Here is a 19,506-nt window from a genome sequence, read left to right as displayed (position 1 = left end):
AGATTGGAAGAGGATCGTGTCTCAACTAGCAGTGCTAGGGCCCGAGAAACACCTGAGGAACGTCAAAGGAGATTGCAAGAGGATCGTGTCTCAACCAGCATTGATAGGGCCCGAGAAACACCTTGGGAACGTCAAAGGAGATTGGAAGAGGATCGTGTCTCAACTAGCAGTGCTAGGGCCCGAGAAACACCTGAGGAACGTCAAAGAAGATTGGAAGAGGATCGTGTCTCAACTAGCAGTGTTAGGGCCCGAGAAACACCTGAGGAACGTCAAAGAAGATTAGAAGAGGTTCGTGTCTCAATTAGCAGTGCTAGGGTCCAAGAAACACCTGAGAAACGTCAAAAAAGATTGACAGAGGATCGTGTCTCTACTATTAGTGCGAGGGCCTAAGAAACATAGCGTATCGGACAGCTGGCCGCTTTAGGCGGCTAGTTACGCAATTAAGGCATTAAATTTTGTAAGCCTAGCTTAAATATTCATAGAAATATGGGCAGTTTTATAAGAAACTGATTTTTTTTTTTGCCTTAAGTTTTCTTACTATAACTTCGAAAATATTTAATAAAATTAAGCAAAAGAGTAATTTTTAATTAATAACAAATATATCATTTGAAAATTATAGAAAAGATATAGTTAAAAATTTCGCAAGAAATGAACATTTTAAGTATTTTTCTTATACTGCGCATGAGTGGAAAAAAATTCTTTTTCTTAATAATTTTGTTCTGAATATTATTTGAAACAAAAATACGATTTGAATATCTTGAAAATGCAAAAAACGTTCTAGCTATTTCCTAAGTAGCTTTTGTACTTAAGTTAAGAAAGCTCTAAATGATGAGGGATTTCTGCCAACTTCATATCGTACTTTTAGATAAGTTTTATTAAAAATGACATCAACATTATATACAAGCACCCTCTATTAAATTATGTTTCATTTGACATGTTTCTTTCCTAATGCCATCCCATATGTTTGTCGGGACTATCTTTTTAGGGCATTATAATTTGTTATTAAATTTTGTTATATCATACAAAACATAATTTATGGAAAATCTTTATCATTTAGAGCTTTCAATAATGAAGTAATAAAGCTGCTAAGAAAATTTCTCGAAACATTTTACATTTAAGAGATATTTAAATCGGACTTTTTCCGTCTATGTACCAAATGTTTTGAATCATATTTGCACCAAATATGATTCAAAACAAAATTAAGAAAAAAAATTAAAATATTTTTCACGCATTCGCAGAATGGCAGAATTGTTTTATATGCTCAATTTTAAATGATTTTTTCTTAAATTTTAAAATTATATTTTTGTTATCAATCAAAAAATACTCAAAAAATTTGTTTAATTTTATTGAATATTTCTGAAGTATTAGTGAAAAACGTAAGGCAAAAAAATTTAGTTTTTTTTTATAAAAAAAAATGTCTATTACTCCATGAATATTTAAGTTAGGCTTACGAAATTTTATGCACTAATTGCATATAACTAAAGCAATCGATGCAAGTTACAAGCTTATTTCGATATTTTTTGGAATAGGGTGTTCAAAAGTAGGTAATTTATTACTGGTCCCTCAAACCTTTGAAAGCTTTAATTTAAACTTTATTGACATGTATGAAAAATCGCATGAACTAAACATATCTATAATTAAAAAATAATTGTCTAAGTAATTTTGGAGAAAGATAAAAAAAAAAATGAGCTGTTATAGAAGTGTTTACATTATTTTGTCCAACCCCAGTATTTGTTTATTTTAAATATACAGCTTATAGGATAACTTCTTTTTATTTTCTTAATGACAAATTCAAATGAAGGGGTGTTATTTTTTTTTCTTTTGTTATTCACTCCATTTTTTTAAACTATTAACTTAACTTGGTACTAATTTTAATTTTTTTTTTATCTAAAATTATACAGTTTTTGTCGATTATTAATAATTTATAAAAAAAACGGTACACAAATTCATTTATAACATATAAGCAAATTTTTATTATAAACAAACCATTTTTTTCGAAATTTTCTTAACTTGATACAAATTTAAATTTTTTGTCTAAAATTATAATTATTTTTTTTATCTGTAATTAATAATTCATATTGCAAAAAAATGCACAAGTTCATTAATTAAAATTAAAAATATTTTTACTCTTTTTTTTAATTTAAGTAATTAAAAATAATGAATAATTGTTAAAAATAATTTTTGTGTTGAATTTCTGTGTGCACGAGTTTTATAAATAGGTGAAGATATTATAAGTTTTATTTCAGTGACGTGGTGAATTCGAAATGTAATAATTATATTAATTTTTGTAGCTAAGCGATAAATCGCTTAACTCATTTCGGGCACTTCGGGATTGTTTCCCGCCATTTCATGTTATTCAGCGGAAACTAAGATTGACAAGTAAAGTAAATCTCCCGTCATTGTTAAGAGTTCAGGAACTTATCAGGGACATTGTTAAGAGTTCAGGGACTTACCAGGGACATTGTTAAGAGTTTAGGGACATTGTTAAGAGTACAGGGATACTTCCGACCAATTTTTACTATTGGAACTTTATATTTTCCAGATTATATCTTGAACTTGGAGTCTCCGCTTATTATAAGTTAAATATTTTAACTAAAACAAAATAAAACTGTTAGCTGAACTATTCGGAGGCACCAATAATTGTCAGTCAAACCCATTTGTTCCAGACATAAGCCGAACAAAACTTCTATTGGCGCCAATGCATATACTTTTAACTTCAAACATTACCCATTTTTTTTTCTTCAACATTGCTTAATCAATACTTTTAACATAAATGCCATTAGAACCATCATAAGGAACAACTCATAATTAAAATTTCAAGGATCATAATTTATAGGGTTCAGTAACCATAATCTGCCTGGGGATGCCAGAAAGCCCCTTTACGGTAATCTTCTTTACTCCCCGACCGTTGTAAGCTGCATTAATCAAGGATTAAAATAGCTCCACCAAAAGCAATTAACCACAATAAAGCTGAACCGATATAAGAAGTCAATTCTAATGATACTAGAATGAAGAGAACAGCAAATCGATGAATCTGCCTAACCCAAAATTAAAAAAAAGTTCTTTATGGAAAAGTGATACATGTCCATCTCAGCTTTTCTACGGATTAATAAATAATCCTACTTTAGGGTCCCTGTAGACTGGTTATAAATAAGAAACTAATTTTTCAATTGTTTCTGTTTGCGGAGTCCATTCGTATGCTAATTATCCTCTTTCTGTCTAAAATTACGTGTCTGGAAATGGTAAAACTTTCGCTGTGCATGAATAAATGTTTATTACCCTAGAGACAACAAGATTAGAAGTGTCTGGAGCGAGCTGTCATTCTTAAAAATTAAAAGTGATTTTCCGCTTGTTGCTATGGTTATTTATTCTTCTGATTCCGCATTTTGGAAAAGAAGAATATTAAATTATATTCTATCTAGGGTAAACTAACCAGTGAGGGAACACTTAAGCTTCGCTTGCCTTTTAAAAAATCATATTAATATCAAAATTCGTAATTTTAGTTAAATGACAATGTCAATATATTTGTTAATAATTGCAAATTATGTAAAAAAATTGTAGAGATCTTACATAATATTGTTTTAAAGTTTTGGAGGTTCAAATAACAAGTAGTAAGAAGACTAAGTGAAGGAACAGCTCTTACCAGTGAATGAACAACCAGTAAAGGAACACTTAATTTTGGTTATTTTTTAATGCTCTTTATAAATTTATAAGCCATACAAATATTTAAAAACAAGCCTATTCTTGAAATTATAACATATAAATAATTGGAAAATGTTAACTTTTTTTTGTAATCATGAATTGAAAATTAAAGTGTCAACATATTAACACATACTGTTCATTCACTGGGAAATCTATGCCCAGTAAAGGAACATGCCTGTTCCCTCACTGGTTAGAAGTTGTTTTTCGTATTTTCAACATACTTTTGATGCGGATCATCACTAAAGGTACAAAAAAAAAATTAAAGTTCATCTTTTATTTTCATTAACTTAGAAAAAAACTCAGTATCCTTCACTGGTTTTTCATCGTTTGGTGGTCCAATGAATAAACACCCCTTTATCTCAGTACTTTATTATGTTATGATGCTTAAGAAAAATAAAACGTAACTTCAATAACAATATTTTGAATTCTCTTTTTCACAGTGAGAAAAATAAAACTATTACATACAATTAATTCCACTTCAAACATATAAATACAAACACTCACCTTATAATTTTTTCAAAGAAACAAGGTGTTGCAGAGATAATAAACAAATTCAAAAAATTTTCCAGAGAAGTATATTTGACCAGGTAGTCCAAAACATTGCTAGATGACTTCCTATTGTTTGGCAGTAAGCTATTGTTACCAATCAATCTAAAGAAAAAATTTCAAATTCTTATTTTTAATCAATATATATCAAATGTTCCTTCACTGGTTGGTTTACCCTACCCATATTGAAAATTTAGGCTTTATATTTTTAAATTTAATTTTAAAAAATCCTTATAGTTTAATACAGATTAAAATTAGTTTTATATTTTTAATGACTTATTAGTTTAAAAGATTTCATCAACTTTTACCTAACCTCTTCAATCTCGCTCCCGTCAAAATCACGTGGGGAGCTTTCGTCTCCCATTTTACGTGTCCGTGTTATTTCCGAGCTAGAGCGTTAAGAAATATAATGCATCTATTAGGTTTATCTATCTCTTGTGCCCTGATTTTTTTTACTTCTTATTTTACACACTAGATTGCTATACCAGACAATTTTTAATGTAACTAGAGATTATTTTAAACTAGAAGTGAGCACTACCCAAACATATGCATTTGCGATATGTATTTCGGACTTTAAGCTCAGCAACTTACATTCTTTGTATGTAAAATATTTTTTGATATTGCGTACATTATGGAGTCAGAGTTACATGGACATATTAGGGTACAAATGGAGTTTCAAATTTCAGGCTAAAAAAAACTCCCAAAAATCAAAAATGAATACATATTTTGTACACACACATTTTTTTTATATAATTTTCTTGAAGAAAAAAAAGTAGGCACTTTTATGACCGTTTTCTTGTAAATAATAAGATCGTTAAGGGGTTAAGCTTTTAGTACACTGCGAAAAAATCCGGATCAATTAATTAAGTAATACCGCCACCTTGGGTGAAAATCCATCATACGGAACAAAAAATCTGCATCGTAATTTCGACAGTAATTACCGTAAAATCACTGTAATCAAACAAACATCACTGTGAAATTGACGGTATAATATTTAACGGTAAAAAGGGATTTTATGGTAAAATAGATTTTATGGATCATACAACCAATGTGCAAGTGCCTAATAACTTTAACAATTTGATCTGGCATTTTTTACAGTGTATCATATATTAGTATTATATAGTTCTAAAATAAAATAAATCGTGTTTGGAAAATGGGATTTTTTAAAATGAGGTATTTTAATATTTTTTTAAAAATAAAGCTATTAAGTCACTATGAAAATTATATAAAAAAATGGTGATAAATAGTGGGCGCATCCAGTTACTAATGATAATGCTCTAAAATTTGAAAAACGTTTAACAAGTAGATCTAATTAGATTTCTTTTAATTAGCTTGGATGGTTAATATTTGTTTTAGGATATTGGAAAATTTGTAAAATTAAATTAGCAGAGATTAACAATACTTCTTCTTCTTCTTTGTCAGCGCAACAGCCCCTTGCAGGCCTTGACTCCCTCAACAGCAGACAAACGCCAGCGCCTCCTATCCATGGCAACTCCCTTTCAATTTCTTATCTTTAGGGTTTTTAGCAATACTTACAGAGATTAAAAACTTAGATGCAAATAAGAAAAATGAAATCGTTAAATTTAATCTACATGCAATAACCAAAATTAGCACTCTAAATAAGTAAAATTTAAATAAAACACAACAGTTATAGCTTCGTTTGCAATTAAATAAGTCAATAAATGTATGACATAGAGTATTGAGAAAATTCCTTTATTTTACTAAATACAACCAAAAAAGAAAAACTGCTTTTTTTTGCAAAATTGAAAATATAGAACTAAAAACTTTATTTTTCTTTTTTAAACGGACTTTTTCATATTTGAAAATAATTTTTTTTTTCCAGTGTAAATTTTCATTAAAATTCAGTTACTAAAAATTAACTTTCAGTTTTTTTTTAACAAATCATTTCTTTATTCCAGTAACGATTCGGGGAGAATTCAGTGCTTTTATGCTCCAAGTTCGAAAGATTGGCGCTGATGAGCGAAGAGGAGTTGACAAACCAGCACGAGTAGGAGAATTCGTCAGCTATCCTCCATCTATTCAACCTGTTATGTGTGATAAAGATGAGAAAACAGCCATAACAAATAAGAATTTTTCGCCAAAATCCCATGTCAGCGTCACATGGAGAGCTCCTAAGGAGGATGTTGGAGATATACATATCGTGTAAGTATCATATTGCAATTTTTATAAGTAATTGCCTTTGGCGACCAGCTTGGTTACTTTTTAAAATACGAAACTGTATTTAAATATTTTATTTCTTCAATATCTCCTCAAATCCTAACACCATAATTACTTTTAAACAATATACACCGAATAGCTATTACATTATGACCACCCTGCTAATAACATGTAGGACCACCCTTAGCCTTCAAAACTTCAAACACCCGCAGTGGCATTGATTCCACAAGGTGCTGATAGGTAGTCTGAGGTATCTGGTACCAAGTGCTCACCAATTGGTCCTGCAATTCCCTCACATTGCGAGGGGGTAGCGTGGCAGCACGAATTTGGTTTTCCAAGTAGAACTACGAATGCTCTATTGGATTAAGGTCAGGTGAATTTGGGGGCCAAGACATGACTTGAAAGTCACTGGAATGTTCCTCGAACCAATCCATGACGATTCGACACTTATGACATGGTGCATTATCCTGTTGGTAAATACCATCCCCCGCAGGAAAAACTGTTGCCATGAATGGGGGAACCTGGTCTGCAACTATGTTCAAGTAGCTTACAGACGTCAGGGATTGTTCTATGAGGATTATGGGTCCTAATGTGCCCTATGAATACATTGTTCCTCGGCGAGAAACCATGAAAACCTGGGCGAGCCCATTGTTATAGATGGAGGGTGGTCATAATGTAATGGCTCTTCGGTGTATTATCCAATTTTTTTCACAGTCCAGCTGTTGTTAGAGCAGAAGTACTTTGATTTTAATTTTCACTTTGTTTTTAATTTTCAGTATAATTTAAGTTCTTTACGTATTGAAATTTAGTAATAATTTAAAATCTCTTCAGCCATAAATCACATAAACCACCGTAAGTACGAGTTCAGGATGTTTCAATATATTCAATAATTGGTATGACAGTATGCGGCACTATAGCGCCGTTTATTTCTGCAGCCATTTTAGAAAAGGGTTAAAAAATAAATCTAAATAATTGCTTCGAAACTAAGTTTTTATTTCTGTAAAAATACAAAATTATTCAAAATAAATACTTTACCTATAATTAACTATCCTATGCTGCTTAGATTATTACTTACTATAACCTAACAAAAGGAATAATAACTAATAGTGCCGCCAATATTTAGAGAAATACTCGTTTATTGTGCCAATATATAGAGAAACAGTGAGAAACAGCCAATATATAGAAAAACAGGTTGTGAGTTCGATCCCAGCCGGCCGAAGACTTCCCGTGTAGTAAATGGTGACTAATGCTCTTTAAATCTATTGGGTCACAAAGTCCTCCATGTTGACATAACCTCTTGGTGTATATAATTATAGATTGATCGTTCTTTGATCCAGGTCAAAAATACGATCTGCGGATGAATGAATGAATGGATGTACGAACGAATCCGCCCTATAAACGAGCTGTGTGTGTGGCTGAAATCGTATTCTTGACCAATTAGACGGTGCCTGAAAAACAAGAAACGCACCTTCTGCCTTAATTTTGCTTGGCTTTCACCAAGCAGGCTTGCTGGCATTGGCAAGGGGCATTAGAAACAACAACAGTAAACAACTAAAATTTTATCCGTGTCAATCAGAGTCTTTTCATGAAATCACTTAGTCCTTGCAGCTGGGTACACAATATAGCTGAAAGGGATAATCTCTTAATCTTATGACCGACTGAACGGGGTTTGATTACCCATGTTGACACCATAATATTTCTTCCATTCCTTCAGCACACAAATAGTTTCCAGTGTCCTGAAATCTCCAATTGATGATCCTGGACTATTAGAATATGATACTGATAAATTTCTGCAGCTTATTTAAGCGCAATTTTATAATAAAAATTCCAACAGTGCAGTGGCTTTTTCTCCTTTATTATGTTTTACATTTATAAATAATTTTTTTAATAGTTGCTGTTAAAAGGTTTGAGTAATTAAAGACCTTAGTCAAAACTATTTTTGCACGTCGATCTATTCTTTTCAAATATTCTTGACACATTTTGTAACAATTTTATAAGAAACTGAAATAAAAAGAAAGTAAGAAAAAATTTAGTAAACTATATAAATTGCTTATGAAAATGTATTGTGTTGGTAGAAACTTCATGAAATTTATGACACGTCTGTTAAAAAATGATTGACTGATAACTTTGAATTTATAACTTTATATTTGGTGTAATATTGCTCTTGCAAGTCTATGGAAATATGAGAATTTTTTTTTCTAAAAAATAATATCAGTTAAATTTTTTCGACTAATAAATTCATAACATAAAATAATAAACGACTTTATAGAATAGTTTAATTTTCATGAATAAACGATCGATGACTTTACACATTTTTTTAAAAATATATTTAATGATAGTTGCATTTATAGCTTGAAATCTATAAACAATATTATAATAAACTTATCAACAAGCACTGAATAGTCATAGTCATATTCTAATAAGCGGTACCATGAGTTTGATAAAGAACTGACTTTTTAAATAATTTGAAACATCCATTGTTTTAATAACGAATTATAAAAGTTTTATTAACAATATTATAATAAACGTATCAACAAACACTGAATAGTCATAGTCATGTATTCTTATAAGTGGTGTCATGTGTTTGACAAAGAACTGACTTTTTAAATAATTTGAAACATCCATTGTTTTAATTACGAATTATAAAAGTTCTATTAACAATATCGTAATAAACTTATCAACAAACACTGAATAGTCATAGTCATGTATTCTTATAAGTGGTGTCATGAGTTTGACAAAGAGCAGACTTTTTAAATAATTTGAAACATCCATTGTTTTAATAACGAATTATGAAAGTTTTTGAAATTTCGATTTTGTTATTTGGTTGAATAACACAGAGGCCAATGCCAGCAAATAAAGTATTTATTAAAACATAATATGCGGAAGCAATATTTTGCACACACAGTGCTATACATCTGAATCAACCAACAACCAGTCAGCTTCTTCAACAAATATATATATTGATATCCCCTATCGGGAAGTCGTATTACATTACGCAACTCGCGCAACTTAACTGAGAGGGAGAGGAAAAATGAGATTTTATTTGCATACTAACAACAGATTTGTTTCGGAAGATTATATTAGAAATGTATATACTTTGACAAAATGGCAGTTATTTGATGAAAAAATAAAAAATAAGTTTCATTTTATAGTATAAAATTTCTACTTTTAATAGCATTAGATTTAAAATTAATAATTAAAAAGGTTTCAAAAATCATCTAAAAGTATAAGTTTAACTTATACTTTTAAAGTGATTGCTTTGTTAGCATTTACGATATGCATCGGGAAAAAAAGGAATAGTATCAAGAAGCATTCAAGCTTTGAAACTTGGATAACTTAACAAGTCTGAGCGACTAAATGCTATTTTTGCGAAAAAAGATAAAACAAGGAAGATTAGACATTCTCAAGAAATGAACATTCAATTTTAACTGTAAGTAAAATGTTTCCCCCTCATATTTTAAATTATTTTTTAAATACGTTAAAATAAAATTAATGAAATAAAATGTAAGTTCCACAAATGTGATTTTAAGTAAATAACGTGTTTTTAACTCTATGATGATTACTTTTTATTGAGAGAGCACTGCTAAATATCATCAAGACAAACTATTTATGATTGATTTTTCTGTAATAGTTCTACTTACATTAAGCCTACTTAAATTCCATTATTTATTGATGTACCCTTTTAATGTATAGCATCTGATGACAAATGATCAAAAACCATTAGATTCTTGAATTTCTAAGCAAGTTTTAATGACAAAATGTCGAGTGAATCCATCGAAAGTGATATAAGAGAGCTACAAATGTCTAAAAAATGGAAGTATGATTTAGAAACCAGAACCATATTGGAAAAATCAAGTAATAGTCAAGTACAGTATTTTAATACAAAATAGAGCGCATATTGGTTTTAGTTTTTCAAAAAATTCAAAACACCCACAATGTTAAAAATTGTTAATCAAAATTGAGCAAAAATGTATCAAAACTGTTCTGAAACAAATAATAGTTGAATTTGAATAGTTGTATTCGAAATTGAAGAAGCATATATTCATTTTGCTTATATATTGAAGCATCTTGTATTCAACTCAATGCATAGTCACAAAAATATGCGGAGAAATGTTGGTTGCAAGCAAGAATCGAAAAAGGATCTCCGGGTTCGTAGTAGGATCCTTCTTACCACCATAGTTGTGTAGCAGTTAAAACTGTTCTGAAACAAATAATAGTTGAATTTTAAAACCGCATATATTCGAAATTGAAGAAGCATATATTCATTTTGAAGCTTCTTATATTCAACTCAATGCATAGTCACAAAAATATGTGGAGAGATGTTGGTTGCAAGCAGGAATCGAAAAAGGATCTTCGGGTTCATAGTAGGATGCTTCTTACCACCATAGTTGTTTACCAGTTAAAACTGTTCTAAAACAAATAATAGTTGAATTTGAAAACCCCATGTATTCGAAATTGAAGAAGCATATTCATTTTGCTTATACATTGAAGCATCGTATATTCAACTCAATGCATAGTCACAAAAATATGTGGAGAGATGTTGGTTGTAAGCAGGAATCGAAAAAGGATCTCCGGGTACGTAGTATGTTGCTTCTTACCACCATAGTTGTGTAGCAGTTAAAACTGTTCTAAAACAAATAATAGTTGAATTTGAAAACCGCATATATTCGAAATTGAAGAAGCATATATTCATTTTGCTTATATATTGAAGCTTCTTATATTCAACTCAATGCATAGTCACAAAAATATGTGGAGAGATGTTGATTGCAAGCAGGAATCGAAAAAGGATCTTCGGGTTCGTAATAGGATGCTTCTTACCACCATAGTTGTATAGCAGTTAATACTGTTCTAAAACAAATAATAGTTGAATTTGAAAACCCCATGTATTCGAAATTGAAGAAGCATATTCATTTTGCTTATACATTGAAGCATCGTATATTCAACTCAATGCATAGTCACAAAAATATGTGGAGAGATGTTGGTTGTAAGCAGGAATCGAAAAAGGATCTTCGGGTTCGTAGTAGGATGCTTCTTACCACCATAGTTGTATAGCTCAATCCAGGGACGGTTAGGAAGCTTTATATAGTGACCGTCGCTATGACACATCATGGTACACTAATTTCAAATTGCAACAGTAGAAAAGGTTACAATTTGAAAAATATGGTCCCAGTAGATTAGTAGTTTTCATTTCACTTTTTGCTTATTTCGATGCATCTTACAATTCTTTAAGGGAATGGAATGGAAGTGGGTGTAGAGTGCGTAAAACAAAAAATGGACCACCCTGAAAAATGTTTGATCTAATGATCGGATCTTCACGTCTTAGGACTCGATCTTAATGGTTTGAAGAGGTGACCTCAAATATGCTAATTAAGGGCAGGCTACATTTTAAGTTATGAAATCAGACACAAAAACGTACTTTCCCTGAATAAACATTATTTTTTGTCTACGTATTCGGATTTCTGAACTCCAAAATATAAGAGGTAGCCGCAATCTGAGAAATATAGTCCCCATAGTTTGGTCAGGAGAGCGATCCAAAGTTTGGACCCCTTATAATGTTAATTTATTTTTTGCGTATTTTGCCATATCCAGAGAACTTCTTAAGCGAATCGAAAAACTTTTAAAGACAATTACAAAATTCGTTTATCAAAAGATAATTCCACACACAAAAAAATTTTTTTTAGTGAATATTTATTATTTTTAGAATAAGTCCTAGAAAATGAAGATCCGATCATTGGATCAAAATTATTCAGGATGGTCCGTTCCTAGTTGTGCAGCATCCTAAAGTTATTCAGTATCCTACTACGAATCTGGAAGTCCTCGGTTCGAAATCTACCGGCAGCCAATAAACATGTCTCTCACTCATTTATCCCTACACATCACTTTTGAGATTTGCTCTATGATTCTTCTTTAAAATTACATTTTTTAAAAAAATTTATAGCTGAAATTCCTTCTATATATCTCGCTTTTTCCACCATGAAGACCAATAGCTAAACCCATAAAAACTTTGCTAACTAGAGCTTCATCAATATATTCAGAATCTAAATATTGGCAATCGTTTATAAGTTGTCGCCTTTAATCTAAATTTTCCAGCTGTGTAGATTTTGACAAATTTTCATTATTTCTTTCTCAAAAATGTCCAGCAATGTCCATTACCTAACGAAAAGCCTAACATAACTCCAATTTTCAGTTAAATTTCATTTTTAAGTTTTAAACCATGCTAGTTGTAAATGGTTATAAAACCTTACAGTTTGGTAATCACGGTTTCTTAACCATACCAGTTATAAATGGTTTCAAACCCGTAAAGATAAAGGATTGTTCTTAACACGTAAACTTTAAGGTTAATTGGATGAACAGACTGTTGCAGTTTATTTTACCGTAATTTTAGAATGAAACTTCTAACAGTGAATTCATATAATTAATTGAGGACTTCGTTGGTTCTCCATTCGTATGGAGTATTAAATTATTGATTTCACTTGTCTTGACGTTTTTACTTGCTATGGTGTTTTAAAAGATAATTTTGGTATTTATTATTAGATGTTTGAGCATTTTCTTTCCGAAATTTCTGCGCTGACCATTCTGATATTTAAAAGTTAAGCAATAGTAAAAATTAGTTACGTCTTTTTAAACAGTTAACATTTTTATCAAGATTTTTTTTTTAAATTGTCCCTAATTCTGTGGATTTTCAAAAAATGTTGAACTGTTACAAAATATTATCATAATAAAAAAAAAAAAAAGCAATGATCGTAGTTAGAATTTTTTTTAAAAATTTTCGTGGAATAATAACAAAATATTAGTTAAATTTTGCAATCTGTTTAAAAGAATAACATAAGTATAAGCATCCTTTATTGATATAAATATAAAATATTTCTTCTTCTCTAAACAAAGTTGTATTTAGTTTCGTTGATGCATCAAAAGATTTCTCTTAAAACGCTTTGCCATTTTTTTTTTAAAGTTTTGTCAGTCAAAATTCCTGCGTCTTGCAGTTCTGACAAGAAATACATTTCCTTATCGACGTCATTTTTAAGACTTATTTATCCGAAATAAATTTAATGTCTTGTGAATTCACTTCACATTATTTTTTTTAACTCTAACATTATTATATTTGTTTTCAGAGCTCGGTTTATTTCTGAAGAAGAATATTGGCAAATAACAGAAAGTCGAGAAATTCCGATGAATGAATTCCGTAAGTGAAATTGTTCTCTGATTATAAAATTCTTTCAAGTTAATTGAATTTTAATGGAATATTTGAGTGAAATATTTTTAAAGATTATTCTTCTACGTATTTTAACTTTATGCACTTTCAAAAGCGTTTGACTAGAATTAATTTATGATTTGCATATGAATAGAATAGCGATTTAAAGTTTAAGTGGAGTTTTTTGATAACCGGCACAACATTGCAGGCTAGATAATTACTTAATTTTTCAAACAAATGGATAGAACGATTTATGATTTTATTATGTACATATATGTTTATTATTTAAATATTATAAGTCTACTAAGTTTTTATTTAATAAAATGCTTGCCGTACTTTTAAAATTTAAAGTTCCATTCAAAAATTACTTCGATCACGAATTAGTGTAAAATTATATTTTTAAAAAAAATGTTAGAAAAGTCTTTTATTGAAGTAATCTTAAATGAGTCGCAAATCTTTTTTTAATTTTTAATTTTATTTTCTACATTTGATACACAGAGAAAAAAAGTATGATCAACACTACCAGAATATGGTTCTATGGAAACACCAAAGAGCTCGGTATACTTTACAGAAACACTTTGGTAACGAGTTTTGTAAAATTAACAATAAAATATGGTTTTATAACGTATGATGAAATTCGGTAAATGTGGTAAAATTTGTTAATTTTGCAATGATACCTTAGAGCATGGCATAAAAACCATTAAGTTAAATTTACATTTCAGTTTTGTATTTTTTTCTAAATGTGTGGTACTAAGAACTATAGTTTTGAAAACCAGAATTTTCAGTAAACTGTTATCATATGAATGGAAAAAATACCAAATGAATTGTTTAAATACCGTATATTTAGGTTTTTCTACACCGTGGAATTTAATAATAAATTGAAATATTGTTATTAGTGTCTTTAAATAAATTAAAATATATTATTTCAGATTTGGAAAAAAACTTTGATCGAAAATATAAGTTTTCAAACTGATTAACAATTTAACATAATTTCTCAATTTTTTAGTTTCACATTTCAGTTTTATTCCGTCTTTAACGCGTTTTAAATCAATCTAAAACAGCCTTATTATCACCATAACGTGTTTTCCTAGAAAATATAATTAATGAAAATTTCGTTACAAGGTGTAACACACAAGGAAGTGTTGGAAATAAGTATTCAAATAAAATATTCTGCTGGTAAAGCTTTAACTTGCAGTATAATTTGTAACAATCTCACGAAATTTGTTTGAATTTCATATTTTTCTTTCACCCTCTTTTAACAACGTATCCATCATAATATGTAAAATATTAGATTAGCATATATTACGTTAGAATAATATAAACGTCTATTAATCAAAGTCTATTTAAAAATTCAGTTAGCAATTGTTATTCTTTATGCATTGCCTTACTCTTAATGCGATTTAAAATTTAGGGTGCTAGTGGTAATCACTTATTTAAATGCAATGTTAATTCTTTTGTCGGTTCGGGAATTCTTCCCATCGTTTCTATAAAAATATTGGAATAGTTAATTATTAGATATGAATTTAAAGAGTAACTGTTTTATTTATTTTTGTAAATATCTCGAAATCACACAACAATAAACAAACATAAAGTTATTAATAATGATTTATAAATAATTGAACCAATTGAACTATTATGTATTGCGTATGATTAAGATAAAAATCTGACAACAACTCTATGCTACACTGTGTAATATGTATGAACATTCAATAATAATTAAATTATGTCATATATTCGAAAACTGTATAAAATTTTCGAATTTTTTGAATCCTAGAAATTAATTATTGGTGAAAAAATGTAAACTATTGGATTGTGAATTACCCCCATGTATTTAATTCATAAGCTAATTCATAAGTACAATCGTTTCTACGTGAAATTAAAACGTGAGTACCTTGAATCATAAAATGGCGCAAGTTTGCAGAGTTTTTTTTTTGTTCGAAGTTAATCATAGTATCGTTTGTTATATGTGCTCCAAAATTTCGTACTATGCATTTAAATGCATGAAATTTTAATCATGCAAGAGGAATAACATTTGGTTAGAGAATTACAAAGTCTTATTACATAGTCTTAATAATCCTATCAGACCCGAGGAAATATTTCAATTTAAGGGGAGGAGGCTCTCTGTATTATCGATGCACACAGCCATAAATGTTATTAAAAAAAGTTAGTTTAAGTTAAAGTTAGAAAGAACAGATAAACCCGTGAACTAAAAATTAAAAAATGAGTTTGAAAAGTAAAGAAGAATGTGCGGAACATTTATTAAGTAACGATATTGGGGTAAAAAGTATTAAGTTAGAAAAAACAGGTAAACCTGTGAACTAAAAAATTAAAGAATCAGTTTGAAAAGTAAAGAAGAATGTGCAGAACATTTATTAAGTAACGATATTGGGGTAAAAAGTATAAAGTTAGAAAAAACAGATAAACCGGTGAACTAAAAAATTAAAGAAGGAGTTTGAAAAATAAAGAAGAATGTGCAGAACATTTATTAAGGTACGACGTTGGGGTAAAAAGTATTAAGTTAGAAAAAAAAAAGTAAATCTGTGAACTGAAAAAAAATTAAAGAATGAAAAAAATTAAAGAATGATTTTGAAAAGTAAAGAAGAATGTGCAGAACATTTATTAAGTAACGATATTGCGGTAAAAAGTATTAAGATTAATACTATATAGTAATTTATATAAAGTTTTAAAGCTTTTAATTAGCGGCATCACTTCACTTATAAATCAACTTGTAAAAGTATGTTCAGATTATCTTGGGATAAGGAAATGTTGGTAACAGATGGTTTCAATCAAAAGGATTATACACTGCTACAATAAAACTATTAATATAAATATGAAAAGCAATAAGCATTAATGCAAATATGAAACATACAAACTTCAGTTTAGTTGAAGAAGTAGAATATTATCAAATTAAATTTTGATTAAAATTCTTCTAGAAGGGAAAAGTTCGTCGTTTGGTGAGGTTTTGTCTTAAATGTTCCTGGTATCCCTTAGTTACGGACTTTAATTACATTCTTAGCTGTTTCGTAAAAAAAAAAAATAATAATAATAATAGTAATAATAAACAAATAAATATGAATAAAAAATAAAAGAAAAAGGGAAAATCCTCAATAAACCGTTAAAAAAATCTCTAAAAAGCTATATTATTAGCTCTGCATTAATTAACTCTACTTAAATTTTTAAATACTTTATGGATATAAAGTTTTTCGTTTAATTTGGTTAATTTTATTTTGGAGTAATTTTTTAATGTTTTTTTTTTTAAATTTTATTTCAGTACTAGTAATATTCTTTGTCATGTATTTTTAAGTGCACAAGAATTTATGAAATAAAAATGTGTTTCGTTTGTTTGAAATAGCTGTCAACCTAAAGAATTGTGGGAAAGCGAAATCTTGCATATTGTATTCTGAGAAAAGTGCTTCTTGCCATGAAGACAACTGCGATTACATTTTAACTTACAGCGTAATAAATAGCACCAGCGTTGAATTTGTTCTTGGTGGATCAGCCAAAGATCAAAACTACTTAGCTGTTGGGTTTTCTACAACTCCAGAAGTAAATATTCTTTTATTTATTTATCAATTTACACTAAATTTTAAGAAGCGAAAACAAATCTTTATCATTGGAATTTTAAATTTTTTTTCCTGGTTGATGATAAATAGTATATAGCGCACTATGAAAGTCTTCAAGGTAACCATTTTCTAGAAAAATTTCACTTCCTTACTATCAATAACTAAAATACTTGTAACAATGTAAAGATAAGCCACATTTTCAAATAACTAAGTAAAATAAATAAAACTTATGGAAATTTCAGTGAGAAATTTTTCAACAATTTCAGAGCGATGAAAAGATGCTTTTATTGCCATCTAGTGAAAATTACTAAGCTTTGTAAAACATTGATCTGTAAACAATACTAAGCAACAGTTTGGTTTAAAAAAATATCAAGACAAGAGCACGAGTACAACTTAGTATTCACAAGTAGGACGAGTCTCTGTGCAGAGGCTGCAACACAGTACTGGTTACTTTTCATTAGAAGCAACACTACTCTGCCCTATCCTTGACACTAAAAAATGTTTATCTGTAAACCACAAAAATGTGGGTGCAGATCAGGAATCATATATTTAAGTTAGAATATTTTTCAAACTCGAACCTAATCACTAATGTCGAGTTCAATAAAAGTGAAGGAAGTATTAAAATTATTTAAATCCAGTTTATTTGAGAATGGAAGTTGAAAGTGGTATCTATCAAGAGGTAAATGTGTTTCATCCTCACTGGACAAATGGACGGCCTGTTTATTATTTTTATCAGCTTTTTTCTCTTTCCTCAAAGCGAAAGCAACATTTAAGGTGTGGTATCAAGTCAAGTTGCCGACAACACTCCTATCGATCAGGCTACTTTTTTTTTATAGCCGTCGTTGAATGCCGACCCAATTTTTTAGGGCTTACGGCTACTAACTTTGAACTCCGTAGTCTTGTAATGTTGAACCCAATCCAGAAGACAATTGAACTCCTGGATCAAGTATTGGGAGAAATTTGCCTTCGTGGAGGACTTTTTGATGGAACTAACCAGCATTTTGCTTTACATGGAGAGCAGAACAACGGAAATCTCAAATGGTTAGTCTGACGTCAAGGGCCTCTAATACATGGTCTGTCTATCACTGAGGATATTTTACGTCGGCACTGTGGTCGGTGCAAGCCGGATACGGAATTCGTATTGACCAGCCATTGCTGGGATTCGAACCCAGTTGGCCTCATATGAATGCGAACTCTCTATCCCCTGTGCCATCATGGTTCCGGTCAGACTACCTTGGTCGAATTGGCTGAAGCAACAAACGTGGCTGGCAATTGGAGGTAGGAGCCGTGCCAACACGGTAGGCGTGGTTGGATCGGTATCGGGCCAAAATACGATCACGAATTTCTATCGAGCGATACTATTGTTCACATGCCTAAATAATATCGGTGTTTCCTAGTTTCACTGCCCATATACATTTCCCCCATAGCTACTCGTTACAAAAATGATGCCTGTTTATATTGCGCCTTTTATTGTCCCTATTATATAGTCTTTTTCCGTTTTACATACACCGCCTCGTTTCAAATATCATGCCTGTTCATATTGATCCAAAGATATATGTTTATGACCGACCGAACTGTTTAGTGGTCAGGGAATTGACATCGCATCAAAAAGGTCTTAGGTTCGAATCCCGGACAAGGCATAGATGCTCTTTTGCATTCTCTTTGTTATATATCCTTCCTTACCGTGGGAGCAACGTGTTGGTCCATAATATGTATATTTCAAAATAATCTTTTTTAAATTGTGTTAAAGCGTAATAGCGTTTTTCCTTTTCAAACAATAATTATAGTTTTCAATGCAATCCTAAAAAATTATGTTCGTTCTACACAAACTAATTCCGATCAGTATGACAACTGTAGCGTATCTACCACTACAAAATTACAACTACAATTCACTAGTATATAAGACATGTTAATTTGACTCTATGTTGGGGTACCTTTTCATAGATGACGGTTGACATGGTCTGTAACTACTCTCCCCACATTGGTGACCTTCGGACGTAATGTGAACACACCTACCTCGGCAGTAACGCCCACTTCGATATGAACACGCCTACCTAGACAATAACGCCTACTTCGATGGATGATCCACATTGAACAGTTGACTTGCTACTTGTTACTGCGCCATTATCCACCTCCTCGCACTGTTGATACTCAGTCTCGTCTCGATCACGCACAACGTCGGCCTGCATACTTATGATTACTCGACTGCTAACGGCAACAGAGGAGCGACTACGAGCGTGAAGTTAATACACCTCTCACATTCAGCACTCAAAAAATACGGTGATCTTAATACAGCTCTCCCGGCTTCTCACAAAACAGCAATGA

At 30.4% G+C, this 19,506-nt stretch overlaps 1 protein-coding gene across 1 annotated transcript in view; it reads left to right on the top strand.

Moving 5' to 3' along the window:
- Positions 1-19,506, top strand: part of LOC107454814 (uncharacterized) — a 61,964-nt gene that overhangs the window by 35,652 nt on the left and 6,806 nt on the right. The window contains exons 2-4 of the mRNA XM_043042538.2: positions 6,168-6,411; positions 13,539-13,609; positions 16,971-17,164. Of these exons, the coding sequence (XP_042898472.1) occupies positions 6,168-6,411; positions 13,539-13,609; positions 16,971-17,164 (509 nt within the window). The remainder of the gene's footprint in view (positions 1-6,167; positions 6,412-13,538; positions 13,610-16,970; positions 17,165-19,506) is intronic.

The sequence above is a fragment of the Parasteatoda tepidariorum genome, chromosome 2 (genome assembly GCF_043381705.1).
Source record: "Parasteatoda tepidariorum isolate YZ-2023 chromosome 2, CAS_Ptep_4.0, whole genome shotgun sequence".
Taxonomy (NCBI): Eukaryota; Metazoa; Arthropoda; class Arachnida; order Araneae; family Theridiidae; genus Parasteatoda; species Parasteatoda tepidariorum.
The sequence above is the reverse complement of the archived record's forward strand: the minus strand, read 5'-3'. Positions and strand labels throughout refer to the sequence as shown.